We start from the raw sequence: 15,328 nt of genomic DNA on the forward strand, positions 1-15,328 counted from the left end.
GGCCTTCAATATAATACACTTAAGGCTCGTTTAGTTAGGAATAAGTTGTCCTGAGATTTTATTCCAATTAAATATGTAATAAACTCATTCGATATCATTTATCCCTCCTATCAAACAAGCCCTTAGTCGTTTGGTGGCTAGTTAAAGTTATACATAATTTAATACCTACATAACTCACCTCTAAATCAGCTACCGATTCGAATAAGCCAATCTTGTGAGGTTTTAATGACACATATAGTCAAAAAGTGATGCCTTTTCCACTCAGATGTCTAAGAAAATTAACTTATAAGTAATTAATAAGTTCTACTTGCTACTCCATGTGTATGCCAAAGTTGTCAACAAATAATAATGTCATAGGAAGCTTCACCTTTTTCTAAAAAAGATTGTTATATATCTATATTATAATGTATCTTTTTTTCTTTGTAGAAGTTTGAAAAGTGAACCATAAATGTGTTTTACTCATCATGTTTCTTTGAAAACTTCATTTTTCTTTATTACAAGCACACACTAACTAGGGAAATAAAGCACTTAATAGATTCTGATCGAGATCTCTGATTAAAGGTGAAGAAATTTACAACCATCTTACCATATCTCGCGATGCATTTCATGTGTGGATAGTTAAGACATCGCCTAAGGCCAACAAAGAAAGGAAAATCATACAGTAATGACACTAATCAAAGTAAATTAAGCAAAAACCAAAACTAAAGAAATAGCCAAGAGTGAGAACCAGAGACTATAAACCTGTTCATATCAATGTCTAGAAAACTATACTTACGGGGACATAAAATCATCATCATACAGTAATGAAAGTGATCAAAGAAGACAATCTTTAACAAGTGCAAGACTAATCCACTATAGAAACAGGTGAATAAAACATGTGATGCTTAAAAATGCTCCACATTGCAGAAGTATTTGGCATCAGTGTCGTGACCTTGACTCGGCTCGTTTAGCTTCATCTGGATGAGAAGGAAATAGTTCAATATACCTAGATCCAATCTTCATATTGTCCTTGCACATAGCTTTCTTGGCCTCTTCAGTAGAGGCGAATTCCACATAAGCCTCTCCAGTAGCTTTTCCATCAGAGCGGTATGCAAGGTGTACCTTGTCAGGTTTAACATTAAATTCCTCACCAAAAAACCTGCCAATATCTGTTTTTCTAACACTGTATGGGAGACCTCGCAATTTCAATATCTCAGAGTACTCCATATCATCTTTGTTCACAGACCTCTTTGGTCGAGATGGAGGGGGGGAACGATATTCATAATCCTTACCTCCTTCCTTCACCTCAGCAGCTACAGCTTGGTAATACTCTTCTTTCTTACAGCTGAAAACTTCCACATATCTCCTCCCCATGTTCTGTCTGTCCCTTTGAAGAGCATAATCAACCTGCATATGACCAGCAAAGACAACAAAAGCCTCCCCAATGAACCGTCCATCCTTGTTGACCAGGAAACTATCCACAATATCCAGGCCAGCAAAGAACTTGTAAATGTCAATTTCAGTGCAGTTGAACGGAAGACCCCTCAAATGAACAACAGGAAATCCAGAAGGCTGAAATCTGCTGCTACCATAGCCATAAGGCTGGTGATAACTGCTTGCACCGCTGCTCACTGCGAAGTAGGGATTTGATTCCATCATTCTTGGTCTCTTTGAGCCGATCTCGTACCCGTCCGAAACCCCCCCGCTCCCCAACATTGCCCTTCAATTATGATACCCAAAAAGGAAAAAAATCCCCCACTTAACCTTGTTAATACAACCAAACCCAACCCATATGTTTCCTACAACCTAGTTTTCAATACCACTTATTCTATAACGAATCACAACATTTCACATGCATCCCAAAAAATATAACAGCAAATTTACACATATTACATAATTAAAACAGAAATGAACATACTCCCTACATTCACTTTTACTTGTCCACTATTCCAAAAATAGATTTTCATAGGAAGAAAAGACAATTAATATTTTTCATGTTTTACCCTTAGCATTAGTTACTTAATCCCAAAATCAGTTTTCAAAACCCAACACTAAACATCAAGTAATATGGGCATTATGGTAAAATCCTCATATATCAATCATTGTTTCGTAAGGGGGGTGTGCAAAGTCCAAAGTGGACAAATAAAAGTGAATGGAGGGAGTAGAAAATAAGAGACATATTCTCGGGATTATGCCATGCCCAAGGCACAAACTTAAAAGAAAGAACATTTTTTCCAAGAAAGGAGATATTTTCAGTCCTTTAATAGTTGAAAATCTCTAGTGGCAGAAACAAATTCATCTAATACCGCACATAACCAGGTAACCACATTAAAAGACCATCATAGAACTAAAAACTCTTCCAGCTTTTCAGTCTGAAGGGGAAAATGTTCTAAAATCCTTTACACAGGAGAGAGTCTACCTATGCGACTATGTAGGTAACGAATATGGTATCTTAAAGACTTAAAACTATCAATTGATCAGGAAATTTGCATTGGTATCAACCTCCTAAAAAACGTGATAACTATGTGAACTTAAAAGGTTAAACATTTCACTTATGAGGTTCTTATGTTGAGAAAGAGAATCTCACTTTAAGAAATTGTTATTACTCTTATCAGCAACCCCTTAAAGGTGGGATAACTATGAGAACTGAACATCAAGTAATATGGGCATTATGGTAAAATCTTCATATATCAATCATTGTTTCGTAGGGGGGTGTGCAAAGTCCAAAGTGGGCAAGTAAAAGTGAACGGGGGAGTAGTAAATAAGAGACATCATCTCAGGATTATGCCATGCCCAAAGCATAAACTTAAAAGAAAGAACAATTTTTCCAAGAAAGGAGATATTTTCAGTCCTTTTATAGTTCAAAATCTGAAACAAATTCATCCAAATAGTGCACATAACCAGGCAACCACATTAAAAGACCATCATAGACCTAAAACTCTTCCAACTTTCAGGCTGAAGGGGAAAATGTCCTAAAATCCTTTACACAGGAGAGAGTCTACCTATTCCAGTGATCAGAAAATTTGCATTGGTACCAACCTCCTAAAAAACGTGATAACTATGTGAACTTAAAAGGTCGAACATTCCACTTATGAGGTTCTTATGTTGAGAAAGAGAATCTCACTTTAAGAAATTGTTATTACTCCATCAGCAACCCCTTAAAGGTGGGATAACTATGAGAACTGATTACTCTATCAGCAACCCCTTAAAATTGGGATAACTATGAGAACTGAAAAAAAGTCGAAGATTTTGTTTTTACACTTCTTTGGTCGAAACAAAAAAAAGGAATCGTACAAGGTATTATTTCATGAAGTAATATACAAAGCTCAAATGCCAGAGATGAAAACATCTCAAGCTTCTCGTTCCACCAGATAGAACTTCTTTTTTCTTTGGGGCGGAGGGGTTCGGTTACAGCCTTACAGGCAGGCTTAAATTCGGTCAATCAATTAACTCTCAAATCACAATTCCAAGGATTGTTTATATGATCTTCTTCTTTCGGTCAATCAATTAACTCTCAAATCCCAATTCCAAACTAGTTACTGTTGATGGTCTGATCTTCTTCTTCTTCTTCCTTATGCCCGAGAAATCCGTGTCGAGATAACTTTTTGGGCGGCCTACTGCAGTCTTTTATAATCTGGGATGGTGCAAATCATCCTCCACACCCCACCCCCACCTCAACCTCTACCGCTTAAATATTGAACTTTAGTTTGCTTAGGGCTCAAACTTGTACCTTGGACACAAGTCCCTCAACTTTTCCAGTTGAGCTAACCCCTAACATATATAATAAGAATAATTCATCTTTAAAAGTTACTAAATTAACACTTTGTTCAACAAAAGTGTAAACCAATAATGACCAAATCCAAAATTTCTCCTACATGGTTCTTAAATACTATGTTGCCAACTCTTCAAAAATGTCATTCTTCAATATATAAGACTCTTGTTCCTTTTGATAGGAATTCTCCAAAAGTAGTGTACTTTGGGAAAATTCGACACATGTGAGGATCAAAAGTGAAAATTCCACGCAACTTAGAAGAATCAAGCAGTGGTCGAACAAATAATCGAGCAATTCAGTAATCACGCATCAAAATCAACAAAAAAATCAATTAAAACACATGAAATCGGGGAAATAAGGCGGAAAAACACATCAACAGAACAAAAGGCCCAATTCATTCACCTCATCAACAAAGCATTAAATTTTATCAAACCAAAGGGAATTAGGTAAAGTTACCCTCTTGATCCGTACATAGCTCTGAAAATTCACTGACAATCTGAAAAATTCAATCAATTGGCTCGATTTGAAGCTTCGGTGAGGAACCCTAGAGTGCACCTTCAAAGGAAAAACTCAAGACAAATGAAAAGGACTAACCCAAGCTACGGGTCCTAAACGAAGAAATTGTTAACCCGCTAAACTTAGCCCATGAAATTATAACCCATCAATCCGATTAGTTAGACGGTTTGTTGATTCGTTCATTTATGAGGCTAATAAATTTCAGTACATTAAAATTTGGATTGATACGTGATTCAAATTGATTATAAGAATATTTTTACTCTCTTTTTAACTTGATTTTATTTTAATCCAAGTGATATTTGAGCGAGATAATTAGGGTTGTGCAACAGTCATATTGGTTCGATTTTGAAGTTTATCGATTTAACTTATCAGTTTGTAGACATGCTAAACCATTATAAAAGCATTAAGCTATTGACTTATCAGTTATTGTTCGTAATAGGTTTGATTATCGGTTTAATTGTTAAGATTTGAAAAAACAACTTAGAAACAGTGACAAATCAAATGAATCATGCACATGAGTTGACATAATGTATCTTACTCAAAAGCAAACACTAGCACATTATGGAATAATCGAGAGTTTGAGATAGACAAAATAAAAGTATGAAACTAAACCCTAAGTCAAGAACTTTATATATTAAATGACATAAATATAATTCATTAATTAACTATCTAGTTATCGGTTAACCCATTTAAAAAAATCTCAAACCGTTAAGAATTAGTAACCTAATAATTAAATAAATCAAAACCACTAAACAATATTTTTTTTCAGTTCGGTTTTTGAACAATTCTACATTAATAACATATCTATTTATGCCACGATCCAGAGCACATCCTAGACGTGGCATGACGTATATGACCCCGAGAGGCCCTACAAAGCCATTTGATACAACACAATATTAATAGATAAAAGTAGAAATTTAATTGAAAGTCTCATATCATAGAAGAGTTTGACATAAAAGCGGAAGTCATATTATAATCTTGACAAGCCAATCTAATACATGTAAAGAGTTGTTGGGACATAGCTCATACACCATGTACAAGGTCTGAAAACAAAAGACATAAGAAAGCATAGTAAAGGTAACACGGTCCTCGAAACATGATGACTCGCCAAGTTTTTAACAATTAATCAATCAACTAGCCACGAGCGGAAGGAGGAGTAGTGTCGGACCCCACATTATTAAACAATGTAGACAGAAGTTTGCATTAGTACACTTCATGTACTAAGTATGGGGAAATGCATAAAAACATGAAACATAAGTAGATGCGAATGTTAGAACATGATATGCATGACCAAACTAAATCAGAGTTAAAGTCTTTACAAAAATCACAAGTCATAAACATGGGCAATGCATCTTAAAACATAATTAAAGCTTCATAAAGCCTTTGAAGTAACTTAGTTCATTTTATGGGATGTTGCTATTAGCCGATATAGACCACGTGAGTTATAACGCAGAATCCAATGTCTTGCTCCCATGCCAAAAAGAGATGTCCTACTTGCCAAGGTAAAGACCAAAATCTTCTAGCTTGAGTGGTACCAGTAGCTATGTCACTTGAGACAAATCCTAAGGAAGCACGTAGTTAGGGACAAAGAGATTGCTACTAGAGAACCGGCCTCATCTAACGGCAATGTCCTCCCAGTATTAAGTAAAATTCCAACGAAATTAGTCATAAACATGTTCACATCATCATACTTGGAAAGACACACTTAGGTTGCCAATCCAATCTTACGTTCATCATAAAGTAGCTCCTTAAATCATGAATCATGTATGTGTGAGAAATTTTTTCACCAAATCATGATTTCTTAGTATGTGAGAAAACCTTTCACAATTTCATTGATACTTTATCTTAAAGGCACCCTCTAGTCATGAAACATCAATTTCATAAAACAGGCATAAAATTTATAAATCATATTCATAACTTCATAAATTCATATCTTTATAGATTCATAATCAAGTTCATGAATGATGCATTGGTCTATATGAACTCAATTGAAAACTACACAATTGAATCTAAACATGCATATGAAAATTGAAATTGAACAATTAACTCAATATCCAGTAAGATCCATGGAGATTGCATGAACCTTAATCAAATTAGGTAAACTAAATTTGAAGAATTGAGATCTTTTAGTTACCAATGGATGAATGTAATATATTGGTGAATTCTCATATATCTTGATAAACAAAGCTCAAAACAATAGAGAAAAAGGAGACTTGAAGCTTGAAGCCCTAGCTTTCTTCCTTGAGTTTGAGAGAGAATTGGAGTGGAAGAATTTGGATGAGAATTGAGGATTTGAGAGAATGAGAGTGTTAGGGTAGATTTGAGAGTTGAAAGATAGTTATATGTCTTAAAATTAGGGTCAAATCTACATAGTATAGGTATTAAATGTATTAGAAAAAGCCTCAAATACCCTTAAGAATTAATTGTTTGTAACACATCGGAAAACTAGTAGGTGAAACTAGAGCCGTTCGAGTGTGTTGTTGAGTTTGTTGTGGGATGTTATGTTGTAAAATGAGTTTCCGAGCTTAGGTTGAGGGGTTTAGGGTTAAACGTCAAGGTACGACCCCCCAAGGACCAACCAAGGGTCCTTCAGGAGGACCCTAAAGCCTAACCTCAAGGCTGCCCCAATTGACAAAAAAAAAACTGTCAATATCCAAGGACCTACACCCCGTAGGTCCATCCACACCCCGTAGGTCCATCCACACCCCTTGGAACCCATCCGTAGGTCAAGGCTCCAATTGTCAAGTTCCTGAACCAAACCACGGACGTGCAGTACGGGGCGTCACCCTACTCACGGTCCGTGGGTTGGTGGGCGTGAGTCATGCCTGAAAAGTTGTTCAATTCGGGCAAGGCTAGGGGCAATGTGGTAAATTCCTTTTAAGGTTAGTTAAGTTAGGGGTCGGTTTATTTTGATTAATTAGAGTTATTTAAGGCTTTTTAATGTATTAAACACCCTTTTTATAATTTATTATTCCCAATACCCAAAATTAGAAACTACATTCTCTTTAAATATTCTCTCTAGAAATCACCATTGGAGAAGAAGAAGTCAAGGTTTGGAGCTCAAGATTTCATATTTTCTCTTCAATTTCGTGAAATCTCTTCAAGCAAGGTATGGTAGTCTTCATCCTTGGTTAAGTTCCATCTAAGGAGTCCCTCCAAAACTCTATTTCTCAAAGTTGAAATTCTCCAAAACCTAGAGTTTTCAATCTATAGCATGGATTTACTTTCAAAACGATTTCAAAGTGTTTATTGTCTTATATTATGATCAATTTGATGAATTACTACTGTTTTTATGATGAATTACCTATGAATCTATGAATTCTCCTATTTTGTCAAATTGGATCTCAAAGTGTGGGTGATGATTAATGTGGGTGGATTGTGATCAAATTATGCATGTAGTAGTTAATCTAATTGAAATATGCGAATATAAATGTATAGAATAGTGATGCAAGATATGAATCATGAATTGTGATCTAGGGTTCTTGAAGGGCTATGAATGAAGAACCTATACATGACTATGAGAATTATGTATATGCTTTGTGATTTCAATGAAAGTAATGTGATCATGTCTAGAATGCAATTGTGTTATTACCGAAAGGTTATTCTCAATTTAGCACTTATGAATGATGATGATATATATGAAAGGTTATTCTCACATACACACATCATGAATGAAGAATAGATGAAGTTTCTACGATTATGTTAATGATGATGTGTTGATTGAAAGGTTATTCTCAATTGTACACTAATGAATGATAATGACATGTTGTGAAAGGACTTTCTCACAATATGGGGATTCTTAGTTGAAAGACTATTTTCATCTTTGAATATATGTGCTATCTAATGAATGAATGTTGGGTTTGAGATGGATACTCAACCGTGTGTTGAGGCGGGGTATCTAGTAGCAATATATTATCCCATAAAAATGAACTAAAGTAATGAATGTCAAGTACTCAGTGGGGAATAATGCTAAGCACCGAGTGGATAGTGATATGAGATGAAAGCTCTCACGTGAGTTGAGGCAGAGTTTCTAGTAGCAATCTCTTGAGATGGATGCCCTCACGTGAGTTGAGACAGGGTATCTAGTAGCAATCTCCCTATCCCATAACTATGTGCCTACATAGGTTTATAGCTAGTAGATCCACCTAAGCTAAATGTTATTGTCCTACCTTAGGCATGTAGAAATCCCTTATTCGGTGTAGGTAACATCGGGATTCCATGATTTGCTCACATGGTCTATGTTGGTTAAGGCTTGCCCCCACAAAGAATGATAATGAACTATAGCTTCTCAAGAATGCACTACTTATTGTGGGTGGGGTTATGAGACTTCATCCATGCATTGCACACGTAGGCTTTGAGAGTAGTCATGGTGTGTTCCTTTATGTATAATGTCTTATGGTCAAGGATATGAGTTATGTACTATGGTTACTCAAGAAGTTCTATGAAGTGTGGGTGGTAGTATGGGATGTCATTTATGCATTGCACGAGTAGGCTTTGAGAGGGCTATGGTGTGTTTCTCAATGTCATAATGTTAAGTGAAATGAATGTACTTATAATGAGGCTAAATGAGAATGTTGACTTAAATACTTAATGTAATGATGTATGCTTTACTTGGTTTGTATTATGAGTTACTTTCTTTGTCATGACTAATGAAATGTATATGTTCCTTATGCATGAGTATTGACTAAAGATGAATAGGACAAATGGTAAGTTCATCTAAGGTGGTCTTAAAATAGTACTTAGTAGGAATAGTAGTATGAAATGCTATTCTTACATTGTACAAATATAGCTTAGGGTTACCTAAGGTGATGGTCTTAATGTGATGAAATGACTTATATGTTGATTATGTTTGTATCTTAAGCCTTTTATACTAAATTTCATGATATTTCTCAAAATTGGCATATAGCATGATTTTTAACCAAAATGTCCTTTTTAAGCATGATTTTTGCATGGCTATCATACTTAGTACATTTTTGTGTGCTAACCCATATTTCTTCTATTTTTCTACAAAGTGTAGGTTCCAGCAATTGAGTTGATTTCTATTAGTTCAAGCTTGAGTTGACTATTCATCAAATTGTGGTATGTCCTCATGGATCCGAGGACAAGTGCTTTATTGTCATTTCCTTTCTTCATTGTACTAGACACTTATTAGACTTTCTATTGTAAGGGCCATGACCCTAGTTTTGACTCAAGCTGTTTTTAGTTGGCCATCTGAGACAAATAGACTTTCGCTGTTTTAAATGATATTTTTCGATTGTATGGATTTAAAGAAAAGTTTTAAATTCCGTACTATTACATGTCTTATGTTATGAATGCTATGAGGCTTGTATGAGGCTCTTCGGAGTCTTATACTCCGTGTTACGTTCGGGGTGTAGGCTCGGATCGTGACATTGTCGAAAGTGACATACGGTTCGTAGAACTTTCTACGGTCCGTATTGGTCAACCGTAGAACCAACTTTAGAAATCCAAACTTCATTCTGTTCCCACGAGACCTTTTTTACGGTCCATCATTCCATCTACGGTCGTAGACCTCTTTCATAGAACCCAAGTTCAAGTCTAAAATTTCACCAAGTCAAAATCGTTTTTACGAAACCTTCATACGACCTGTCATGTTCACTCGTATGTCAAACTTCAGAAACTTGAATTTTGCAAAACTCATCTCAACTTCTACGACTCACCTTTTACAGTTTGTCGATGAGACTTGTCGATTACAGTACTAGTGCCAAAAACTGAATTTCCCCCTTTTAATCCAATTTTTCAATTTTCGAGGTGTTATACTTTATAGGAAAAATTACCTAACTATCCAACATTTCTTTTCATATTCTCTAAAATTTCCTACCATTTCAAAATATTACAAAAATCCCTCTTTTCCATGCATCACTCACAAGCCTTCCAACCCAACGATTTTTGTTGCTATTTTCACGCCTAAAATCACTCCGAAGTATTAGCAGTTACCTCTATCACTTATTTTTTTAATTTCAAATCTATTCTCTATCCAGTTTATTGATTTTAATTTCCTAAAGAGGTAGAGTTTTTTCTTCATCGATTTTAGAAAAAAACAAATAGGAACTAATTAAGTTTGTAATCTTGGATAAAAAGCATTCCTATCAAACGAGGTCCTATATACGACATAAATTCAAACATAGTCAAGTATAGAAAACTTCAATTTTTTATTTTAGAAGAAAAAACGAATATCATCTAATTAAGTTTGTAATCCTAAATAGGGCACGTTTCTCTACGAATGAAGTCCTATATACAGCGTGAATTCAGATGTAGTCAACGGTAGAAAACTTCAATTTCTCTATTTTAGAAAAAAACACAAGTAACATCTAATTAAGTTTGTAATCTTGGTAGGGCGCGTTTTCCTTCGTATGTGGTCCTATATACGACACAAATTCAGATATAATCATTTGTAGAAAACTCCAATTTGCTATTTTAGAAAAAAACAAGTAGCAGTTAATTAAATTTGTAATCCTATGTATGGAGCATTTTTCTGCGAATGAGATCCTATATACGATACAAATTCAGATATAGTCAATTGTAGCAAACTCCAATTTGCTATTTTAAAAAACAACAACCAGCAGCTAACTAAAGTTTGTAATCCTAAATAAAGAGAATTTCCTCTCAATGGAGTCCTATATGCGGCGGCGTGAGTTCAGATATAGTCGAACTTCAATGTAAATATCGAACACGGTGAGGAGAATATAAAAAAAGTTTTTAATTTATTTTATTTTTATACAACAGTAATTCCATTTATTTAGTCTAACTTTAAACCAAGGGGATCAAAAAAAAAAAAACCCTAAAAAAAGAAAGAGGATATTTAATCTAATAAAATGACCAATTTACCCCTACACGCACTATCTACGTATCTCATTCCATCTTTATCAAATATCTCTTAAATTTCACAACCAGCCCCTTTACTTCTCCTTCTTTACACAATAAGGCTAAAACCGTCCTTTCACCTCAAAACCACTACGCAATGCTCCTGAAATTACAAAAACACCCCGAACTTACCAGATCTCACCACGTGTCGTCTCCCCACAATCCAACGGTGGAAATTCTTCCTCAAACAAACACAGCGAAAACACAAACCCAAAGAGATAACAAAGAAACAGTAACAGCCAATAGAATTGTAACATTTCATTCACAGGGATCGATGACGTGGCATTATATATTTTTTGAAATCCCGCCTAAACTAAAACCGGACTTCAAAATTTTATTTTTTTGGTTTATATTCAATTTATTTTAACATTTGGATGGAAAAAATTTCTTTTGAGTCCCTCACCAAAGCCCCTTCTTATCCTCTCTTGACAACACACACACAAGACACAATTTCATCTCAAAGGGCAAAAAATATCTCTTTGTTTTTTCTCTCTCAACCCTAGAAGGTAACCCTACGGCGGCGACTCGGCCGAGACGTACTAATTTTCTGTGGATTTTGAACGGATTGTGAACCGATTCTCACCGGTTTTTGTTGTTTTTGTTGTTTTGTTGCAGTTTTTTTTATCATGAAAGGAGGTAAATCCAAGGGGAAAGCTGATAACAAGTACGTATACGTATTGCTTTTTTGTTGTTGGTTTTTTTTTGTTGTGAATCAATCTGCAAAGCTGATAACGAATGCGTATATCTTTGTTTTTGTTGTAAATCAATTAGAGAGCTGATAACAAGTGCGTATATCTGTTTTTTTATTCTTCATATTTTCGTCGTGAACGGAGGTAAATCGAAGGATGAAGCTGTTAGAACGTGTGTGTATCTCTTGCTTTGGATTTTTTGTGAAGATTTATTTTGGTGTTTTGAGCTTTAGATCTATGATTGAGGTGTTTGAGCATGATTTGTTTTGAATCTATATTCTTCTGATGACTTTGGTTGTTTATGTAGTTAAAATCTATGAGTGAGGCGTGTGTGCATGACATGTTTTGAATGTGTGATTTTTCTTTTGATTTTGGTTATCTACATAGTCAGAATCTACGATTGAGGTGTTTGAGCAATGATATGTTCAAATCTGTGCGATTTTTTTAGCGAACTGTTGCGGACTATTAAGTAGATATGCGGTGTTTTATGTCTGTTTTGAATCGATGTTTTATTATGCTTTGGCGAATTATTACAGTATTAGTACTGCTCTGATTTTACTTGATACATGAGCATAGGTTTTGGTATTATTTTTGTTAGATTTTCAATTTATTTTGAAGGTTTTTGATATATGAGTACATCAAGAGTATAAGAATTGATTGAAATTTTTAAATGTACAAGTCTGTTGGCATACATGTTTTATAATGTCAGGTGTTATCTGTGTGTGGTTATGCTAGTTTTGTTTTAGAATTTGATGTGATTTTTTCTGGATTATTATAGGCTGGTAATATGTTTGATATTTTCTGTGTTCTATATGCTTGATTTGTCTTGAAATTTGATGATATTTTTGCTGGATTATTTCAGGCTCGGAGTGAAGAAGAGCGCTGCCCAGACTAAAAAGGAGAAGAATGCTGCCAAGGATCCAAACAAGCCTAAGAGGCCAGCAAGTGCTTTCTTCGTTTTCATGTACACATTTGAACTCTGGTTCTTAGATTTTTGGTGACACTTGGGCTCAGTAAATCCTGATTTAATAATGCTATTTTTTGTGACTTGTTATATGAAGGGAGGACTTCAGGAAGCAGTACAAGGAAAAACATCCAGGCAACAAGTCTGTTGCTGCTGTGAGTATTTTCTCTTGTCAGACCTAAATTTAAGACATATTTTGTGCTTGAACTAGTATTTGATTGAGCTTTTTTCTATTGATTAATCAATCTTTAGGTTGGCAAGGCCGGTGGTGACAAGTGGAAACACTTGACTGATGCTGTAAGTATATACTTTTTCACTATTAATATAATACTGTTTTGAGATTTAGTGATGTTGCAGTCTTGTTTTAGTCATCGAGCTTTTTCTTATTGAGTTTGAATTTATGAATTCAGGAGAAAGCTCCTTACATTGCTAAGGCTGAGAAACGAAAGGCTGAGTATGAGAAGCTTATGGATGCTTACAACAGAAAACAGGTAAGAAGTAACTGTCAATTGTACATTTTGTCGTTGTTTTGTTCTCTGATGGTTTATTTGTGCTAAAGAAACTCCATATCTTCTGCTGTATAGGCTGGTGAGGCTGAAGAAGATGAGGAATCTGACAAGTCAAAGTCTGAGGTTGATGAGGAAGATGGAAGTGATGAGGTTTGTAATGGTCAATGATCAATAACTTGTTTAGTCTGAAGAACAATAGCTTTTGTATTTGATGATAAAAATTTATTTACTTTGATTATTACAGGAAGAAGAGGATGATGACTGAAGTGCTAATGGAGGAGTAAATTGGTGGGGAAGCTGTGTAATACCTTAGATATTTCTCTATATGATGACTCCTTACTTTTCCCCGTTAAATACTTGCTCTTTTTTTGGTTTATTTTGGGGTTTCTTAGGTATGGGAAAAAGATGAATTAGATCAGAGCTATCTTTAAAGCTCAGTGGCTTATGTACTTTTTATTCTGATGCTGGTGTTGCTTAATGATAATGCAACTTTTTAGGCAATTTGTGTTTTCCTTTGATTAGTCTTTTCTATAATAGTGTAGCTTATTGTTACAAAAATATCTCTCGTGGGTTTTCTAATAGAACGCTCTCTGGTCCCTACTTATTTTTCTATGGGAATATGCTCTGATTGGACCAGATATCATCATCACATACCTTGATCGCGAAAAATATCTGTCCATATCTTTGAAATCGTGCATTTGTTATGTAATGTAATTTTTTTCTAGCGAATTGGATATTCAAACACAGTATTCATCTTAAGATAAAAAGTTTTATACTTGTCATTGTTGATTAATATACAAATGATTATATTTTTGTATTGACTAACGTGGGTCACATGGAATAATGAATATCTGTCCATCTCTTTGAAATCGTGCATTTGTTATGTAATGTAATTTTGTTTCTAGCGAATTGGATATTCAAACACAGTATTCATCTTCAGATAAAAAGTTTTATACTTATCATTGTTGATTAATATACAAATGATTATATTTTTGTATTGACTAACGTGGGTCACATGGAATAATGTTTTGATCATCAAACCGCAAACAGATCCCTTTTTTTAATTTTGTTGGTGGCGTTGAGAATTCCAGGTCCAGCTCATTTTGTCTGCCATTAAGTTCCTTTTTGCCCATACATTTTGAATTTTGAAAAATTTGAGTTCTTAAAGCTGTTTGGAAATGTATTTTACTACTATAGATTTGAATTAATTTGGTTTATGGGTTGAAGTTCAAAAACCTATAAGCTGGTTTGAGTCTGTTTTTGAGAATATTACTAATTAAAATTCATTGTCATTTTTTAATGTTCAACATGCAAAAGCTGTTTTAGGTTTCATTTTCATTGTCGTTACTGTGTTTATCATTAGGTGGTTTGTATAAACTTAAAATGTAAGTGGTCAGGTTTGAAAAGAATCTTCTAGCCATGAAATTGAAGAGTTAATTAGTACTATTATCTTTGAACTTTGGGTATATGATATTGTTATGGTAAATGGTCATCATTATGAAAATTGCAACTACTGGGAGAGTGTTCTCACTGGGTTAGTTGGTTCCTGTTATGTGCCATCATTATTGGTTGATATGGTTTCATTTCTTAGTTCAAAATGCCATAACATCCACAACATTAAATAATAGCATACCTAATCTAATCTCATTAATACTACTTTATACTAATGCAATAAGTAGGGTTTGAATATCAAGAATAGTGCTTTGTCTTATTAAATATACTCTTTGTTTTTTAATATATCATTCTTACTATAAATAATTATTTCATAATATTTGTCATTTCATAAAATCAATGCATAAACTACAATATTCTTCCTATTATATTGTGAATAGTTAATTAGTTTTGAAAATAAATATTTGACCAACCTAGGAAAATTAATAAATAATTAATATTAATTGTAATTACTTCATTGTTTAATTACTCTCACCATTGCATTATTCTATAAAATCTAATTTTGAAAAAGAATTCTCAACAAATAAATTAAAAATAGCACTAACTTAGTTTTAATTAATTTTTA

General features: G+C 34.3%; 2 protein-coding genes across 2 annotated transcripts in view; one reads left to right on the forward strand and one right to left on the reverse strand.

Moving 5' to 3' along the window:
- The window catches only part of LOC125830205 (HMG1/2-like protein), a 185,001-nt gene extending 171,189 nt beyond the window's left edge, over nt 1–13,812 (forward strand). The window contains exons 2-8 of the mRNA XM_049509409.1: nt 11,773–11,813; nt 12,701–12,802; nt 12,900–12,957; nt 13,055–13,099; nt 13,213–13,293; nt 13,387–13,461; nt 13,556–13,812. Coding sequence (XP_049365366.1) covers nt 11,776–11,813; nt 12,701–12,802; nt 12,900–12,957; nt 13,055–13,099; nt 13,213–13,293; nt 13,387–13,461; nt 13,556–13,576 — 420 coding nt within the window. The 5' untranslated portion in view covers nt 11,773–11,775 and the 3' untranslated portion in view covers nt 13,577–13,812. The remainder of the gene's footprint in view (nt 1–11,772; nt 11,814–12,700; nt 12,803–12,899; nt 12,958–13,054; nt 13,100–13,212; nt 13,294–13,386; nt 13,462–13,555) is intronic.
- On the reverse strand, nt 732–4,310 carry LOC125830199 (uncharacterized). Its single transcript, XM_049509399.1, has 2 exons — nt 4,208–4,310; nt 732–1,699 (listed from the first exon to the last, which is right to left on the reverse strand). The coding sequence occupies exons 1-2, from the start codon at nt 4,222–4,224 to the stop codon at nt 919–921; spliced, it is 798 nt and encodes a 265-aa protein (XP_049365356.1). The 5' UTR covers nt 4,225–4,310; the 3' UTR covers nt 732–918.
- Nucleotides 13,813–15,328: the final 1,516 nt, after the last annotated feature.

The sequence above is a fragment of the Solanum verrucosum genome, unplaced genomic scaffold, assembly GCF_900185275.1.
Source record: "Solanum verrucosum unplaced genomic scaffold, falcon-dt-bn FXZP01000072.1, whole genome shotgun sequence".
NCBI classification, from domain to species: domain Eukaryota; kingdom Viridiplantae; phylum Streptophyta; class Magnoliopsida; order Solanales; family Solanaceae; genus Solanum; species Solanum verrucosum.